Below are 6,000 nucleotides of genomic sequence, written 5' to 3'. Positions count from 1 at the left end.
TAGTTTTGTCCAGATATATACCCAGGAGTGGATTGCTGGATCATATGGTAATTCTATGTTTAGTTTTCTGAGGAACTTCCATGCTATTTTCCACAGTGGCTGCACCAACTTATATTTCTGCCAAGAGTGCAGAAGTGTTCCCTTTTCTCCACACCCTCTCCAACTGTTTTTACTGGTAGACATTTTAGTGATGGCCATTCTGAGTGGTGTGAAGTGGTACCTTATTTTCGTTTTGATTTGCATTTCTCTAATAATTAACCATGTTGAGCATTTTTTCATGTGCCTGTTGGCCATCTGTATTTCTTTGGAGAAATGTCTATTTAGGTCTTCTGCCCATTTGGGGGTTGGGTTGTTTCTGTTTGTTTCTTGTTGAGTTGAATGAGGTGATGGTGTATTTTGAAAATTAAGCCCTTACTGACTGCATTATTTGAAAATATTTTCTCCCATTCTAGAGGTTGTCTTTTCATTTTATATATGGTTTACTTTGCTATGCAAAAGTCTGTATGTTTGATTAGGTTCCATTTGTTGATTTTTGGTTTTATTTCTATTGGGAGACTGACCTAAGAAAATATTGGCACCGTTATGTCAGAGAATGTTCTGCCTCTTCTAGTTTTATGGTGTCATGTCTTATGTTTAAGTAGTTAAGCCATTTGGAGTTTATTTTTGTGTATGGTGAGAGGATGTGTTCTAACTTCATTGGTTTACATGCTGCTCTCCAACTTTCCCAACACCACTTGCTGAAGAGATTTTTTCCCATTGTATGTATGTTCTTGCCTCCTTTGTCAGAGGTAAATTGACCATAGATGTGTGGGTTTATTTCTGGGCTCTCTATTTTGTTCCATTAATCCACATGTCTATTTTTGTCCTAATACCACATAATTTTGATTAGTATCATTTTGTAGTATTGTCTGAAGTCTTGGAAGGTTATGTTTCCAGCTTTGTTATTTTTCTTCACGATTGCTTTTGCAATTCTAAATCTTTTATGGTTTCTTATGAATTTTAGGATTATTTGTTCTAGTTGTGTGAAACATGTCATGGATGATTTTAAAGGGATTGCATTAAATCCATAGATTGTTTTGAGTAGTATGGCCATTTTAACCATATTAATTCTTCCAATTCAGAGCTGGGATATCCTTCTATTTCTTTGAATCAACTTTAATGTCCTTTATTAATGTTGTATAGTTCTCAGCATAGAAATCTTTGACTTCCTTGGTGAGGTTTATTCCTAAGCAGTTTATTTTGGGGATTACCATTTTTAAAGGTATAGTTTATTTACATTCCCTTTCTGATATTTCATTGTTGGAATAAAGAAATGCAACCAATTTCTGTATGTTAATCTTGTATCCTGCTAACTTACTGAATTTGTGTATCAGTACCAGTAGTTTTTGTGTGGAGTCCATAGGGTTTTCTATATACAGCACCATATCTGCATATAATGACAATGTTAAATCTTCCCCTTCGTTTGAATACCTTTTATTTTTTCATGTGTGATTGCTATGGCTAAGACTTCCAATACTATGTTGAATAGAAGTGGTGAGAATGAGCATCCTTGTCTTGTTCCAGATTTTAGTGAGGCTTTCAGTGTTTCACCATTGTGTTGTATATTGGGTGCGATTCTGTCATAAGTAACTTTTATTACGAGAAGGCAATGGCACCCCACTCCAGTACTCCTTCTGGGAAATCCCATGGGTGGAGGAGCCTGATAGGCTGCAGTCCATGGGGTCGCCAAGAGTCAGACACAACTGAGCGACTTCACTTTCACTTTTCACTTTCATTCATTGGAGAGGGAAATGGCAGCCCACTCCAGTGTTCTTGCCTGGAGAATCCCAGGGACGGGGGAGCCTGGTGGGCTGCCGTCTATGGGGTTGCACAGAGTCGGACACGACTGAAGTGACTTAGCAGCAGCAGCAGCAACTTTTATTATCTTGAGTTATTACCTCCTCTGTGCACGCCTGGTCTAGTAGACTGGTGAGATCTGTTTCATTATTTGTTCTTTCAGAGAATTTCTTTTGTTCTTTTAATTGGGAGTAGATCTTCCTTTTCATTTTACTGAACTTAGTCTGTATGATTTTAGGAGAAACAGTTATCTATTGTGGTCTTGAATGGCTGATTTTATGTGGAAGTGTCCCTGTGTAGCATCCATGAGTCTCATATTTTTGGTGTGAGGGCTGGTTTCAGATGGATGTCAGTCAAGTCTTTCCTCAGTTTGTGCTGGCCATTATCCCTTTGATAGTGGGGTGTGTGGTGGTGTAGTATCGAAAGCCTGTGCTGGGTGTGAGGTGGGGCTTCCTCTCTGCTCTGTATCATGGCTGTCTCGGGGCAGGCTGTGTTCCCCAGTTGTTGGAGTAGAAGCCATGAGGGTTGGGTTTAATCAGGCTGTTGCCCTTGAGTGTATGCCCTGCCCCAAAGGAAGTGAGTGGTGAAGCATGTGAAGGCCATGTATTCACACAGGATATACATCTACAGCTCCACTCAGGGTCAGGCCAAGGTTATGTCCCTATTGTTTGTCTCAGATCTAGTATAAGGCTGTGGTTTAGAGTGGGCTGGGGCTGGAGGTTGGGGGGTTGTGACTGCAAGGGTTGAGGTATCTGCAAGGATTGAGGTGGCTGCACTGCTGCCTGAGATCTGCGTTGTCTCTGTGGCAGACTTCACCCAGGACCTGTCTGCCCAGATCCAGTGCTAAGCTGGAAGACAAACCACTACCTACTCCTCAGTGTGGTGTGTTTGTGATGGCCATCGAAGCCCCAGCTGGACCACACCCCAGAGCCTCTGGGCTGTCTCTGCCTGGTTAGGCCACGTCCTCGCTCAGGGCCTGTCTGCTAGGGATTCACCCCTTGGCCCTTGCACACTCCTGTTGTGCCGCCCTCTGCACACACTAATGTTTGCTGCATCTACACCTGTTGCTCTGAGCCCTCACTGACTATGGCCTCTGAGGATATTCTGGGATTACACCCCAGCTGTCCTGGCCTGTCTCTGCAAAGCTAGATTGAGTCTCTGCCAAGATCTTGTGCCAGACTGTGGTGTGGAGTGAGTGGAACCAGGGCATTGGTCCCTTTGGATTGGGAAATACAGCAAGGAGGCTGCTCACAGTGCACGACTCTCCACCCTGATTGTCAGCAACACAGCATGTGCTCCTGATGAGTAGAGTCTAGACTTCTCCAAACCTTCTGTCTCAGATTTCCCAGGAGGCAAGGGGTCCGGGCCACTCCTTACAGGACCCCAGGACTGGGACACCCAAATTGTGACTTGACCTGCTAACTCCAGGGCCAGGGTCTACCCTTGTGGATGTTCTCTTTGCAGATCCCTTCCAGAGGCCCAGGGCCTGGACTGATTCTTTTCTTTCCCATCCTACTGAGTTATGTGCAGATCCTTCTTGCAGCTTTGATTTTCAGGAGTTATGCTAGTTTCCAGTTAGTCTCCATTCGGAAGTGTCCCACATGTGAATGTATTTTTGGTGTGTTTGTGGGGGAGGGGATCTCCATACCAGCTACTACAGCCTCTTGATTCTGCTTTAGATGCTGAGCTTTTTAGCGACAGTTTGTCTTTCCTGTTCTTACATACTCATCCTGCAGGCTGGTATAGAAATTGGAACCTAAGCAGGCAAGGAAAACAATTTTTTTTTTATACATAGTTTGCTTTAATAGCCACCAAAAAGACTGTGTCATTTCCTCTCACTGACCCTGTCCACCAGTTATATTAGCCTTCCACACAGCACTATAGCAACATATATAAATATATATCATACATTTATACACACATACACACTTTCTAAAGCACTTTTGTGAAGACACAGACTAGGCTTCAGTACAAGCACAACTGGGGGCCTCTTGCATGTCACTTAAAAATGATCACCGGTTTGCTTTACACAAGACTTTCAGTGGGCTTGCTGTGGCCATTAGTCCCTAGTTCCCAGAGAGAAGCTGGGATGACAAAAGGGGACAGTATATGTAAAGTCAGTACAGCTTTTGGAGACAACAATAGAATATAAGTAGGAAGTCTAGGCTAAGCATGAGATGGCATATGGGAATCACCATTCCCACCACATGGATTCATAGTACTCAGGTGCTGCAGTTTAGACTGACACCCAGCCTAACGGTGACCCAGTTGCATGGGCCCTGGGTCAGGCAGTCAGGCCCCCCTGCCCAAACTGTCCTGCAGGGCACCGCTGCTCAGTCTTGTGCTTTCAGATCTGCCGAGGAGCTCCAATGTTGGGACCGCATGCTGAATTGTGGGGAAGCAGGTCCTGTTTCCCCTGAGCTGACCCTCTGAGGACAGGTGATGAAGCAAGAAGTGTCTGTTGCTGGCTCCCATGCCCTCAGCATGTTCAGAAGCAGTGTCACAAGGTCGTCTAGTAACTAGGCATGTTTTCCTTAGTGCTGAGCCATGGACACCCTGCCTTGTTATTCCTCAAGTGCAGGAAAGGCCCTCTGCCTTTCACCCTGCCCACGAGGCCATATCTATGACTCCTTCCAGACCCTCCAGTAGGTGTGGAGGAGGGCTCAGATCCTCCTCAGCAGACAGGGAGCTGTGAAGAAGGGGCGCAGGCCCATCCTTCCTGCTGTTTTAAGGACCTCTGGTGGCTTCGCTTCTTGCATGTCTCCTGGAAGGCAAGGGTCACAGGACTGGAGTGCATGGCAGGGCCCTTAGGGATTTCACCTGGAGACCAAAGTGACACAGAGTCCATTATCAGATCCTGCTGGTGGCTAACTGAGGCAGGAGGGGGCTGAGTGGTGACAGAAGCCAGGATTGTGGTGAGAGCCTGTCAAGAGGATGAGCCGAAGGGAGGCACTGAGGTCTGGAGGAGCAGCAGGTGCCAGCAGGTCAGTGTGAAACCTTCCCACACCACCTGGTCAGGTCTCTGCTCACAGCCACTGCACACCAGGTGGCCAGACCTTACCACTCCTTCTTCAGGGACCAGCTCACTCTACGATTTGCTTGGAAGAAAGAGGATGACTTTTGTCATTTCCCAGGAAAAGATATGCTTAGTCTGAAACAGGCACATATAGAAGTGGCCTGTTGTAAGGAAGGAGAGGACATTTTGAGAGGCAGGCCCCTTGTTAAGTTTATATTCTGTTTACTTGATGAGGAGATGGGGCGGGGTGGGGGGGCGTGATAGGCAGGTCAGCAGGGCCCTCAGAAATCATCTAAGTCTAGTGCTTCCTCTTCCAGATGAGGGTCAGTGGTCGCACAGAGACTGGGGCCAGCCAAAGCCACACAGCCAGTTAGTGACAAGCCTGGGATTAGAACTTGGGCCCTGGTCCATTTCCAGTGGCCTAGCAGAAGTGGGAAGGAGACTTCCAAGCCAGCGGGTATGAGAGGCTGTTGGGTTACCTTTGCTGGGACAGGAATAAGGCTTTACAGAAGCAGTCTTGTAAGAGTTCTTCTAAAAAGGCTCAGGAAAGAAAGGAATCAGAAGAAATTAGCAGGAAAAAAAAAATCAGGGTTAAATTATGGCCCAACCCATTTTCATACTGTGGGGTCAACATCTTTTTAGGTTAAAATTTAGGAATATTCCTAGGAATGGGCTCAACTGATTATGGCAAAGCTTTAAAGCCCAAGGTACAAAGCTTAGCTTTTGACTTTGAAGCCATTTCTAACACCTCAAGTTTTTCTTCAAAGTGGCTGCTTGAGAATGCATTGGTATTTTCAATAAATGTAGAGAATGCCTGCCTTATAAGATATTCTTTCCCTTTAAGTTTCAGTTTTTCCTTATTACCAAGTTCTCTTTTAGATCAATAAGACCCAATGATTTTCTTATGTTGTTTCCTAAAGAAAAATATGTCAAAATCAAATTGCTGCTTTCAGCCCAATATTATGCAGTGAAATCAATTTGTTAGGTGGCATCTTTCCATCAGTTTTTCATATAGTGGCATAGGAACCCTGGAACCCATGACTGGCCTCAGGATTCCTTTACTGGAAAGCTCATTCAGAGGCAGACCCCATATGTCCTCTGACCTTGAGAATCAACTGAACTGTATTTCTCCCCAATCCTGACATGGC

The 6,000-nt window shown here is 45.0% G+C and overlaps 1 protein-coding gene across 20 annotated transcripts in view; it reads right to left on the bottom strand.

Annotated features, from left to right (window-relative positions):
- Nucleotides 3,614-6,000, bottom strand: part of PDE4DIP (phosphodiesterase 4D interacting protein) — a 244,857-nt gene continuing 242,470 nt past the window's right edge. For 11 of the 20 annotated variants that reach the window (XM_018045987.1, XM_018045989.1, XM_018045988.1 and 8 more), the window contains 2 exons: nt 5,332-5,383; nt 3,614-4,656 (listed from right to left, as the gene is read on the bottom strand). In XM_018045987.1, the coding sequence (XP_017901476.1) occupies nt 4,511-4,656; nt 5,332-5,383 (198 nt within the window). In that variant the 3' untranslated portion in view covers nt 3,614-4,510. Of the gene's footprint in view, nt 4,657-5,331; nt 5,393-6,000 lie in introns of all 20 variants that reach the window. The other 9 variants (XM_018045995.1, XM_018045991.1, XM_005677776.3 and 6 more) reach the window with 3 other exon arrangements.

The sequence above is a fragment of the Capra hircus genome, chromosome 3 (genome assembly GCF_001704415.2).
Source record: "Capra hircus breed San Clemente chromosome 3, ASM170441v1, whole genome shotgun sequence".
In the NCBI taxonomy this organism is placed as follows: Eukaryota; Metazoa; Chordata; class Mammalia; order Artiodactyla; family Bovidae; genus Capra; species Capra hircus.
This window is presented reverse-complemented; position numbering and strand designations above follow the sequence as displayed.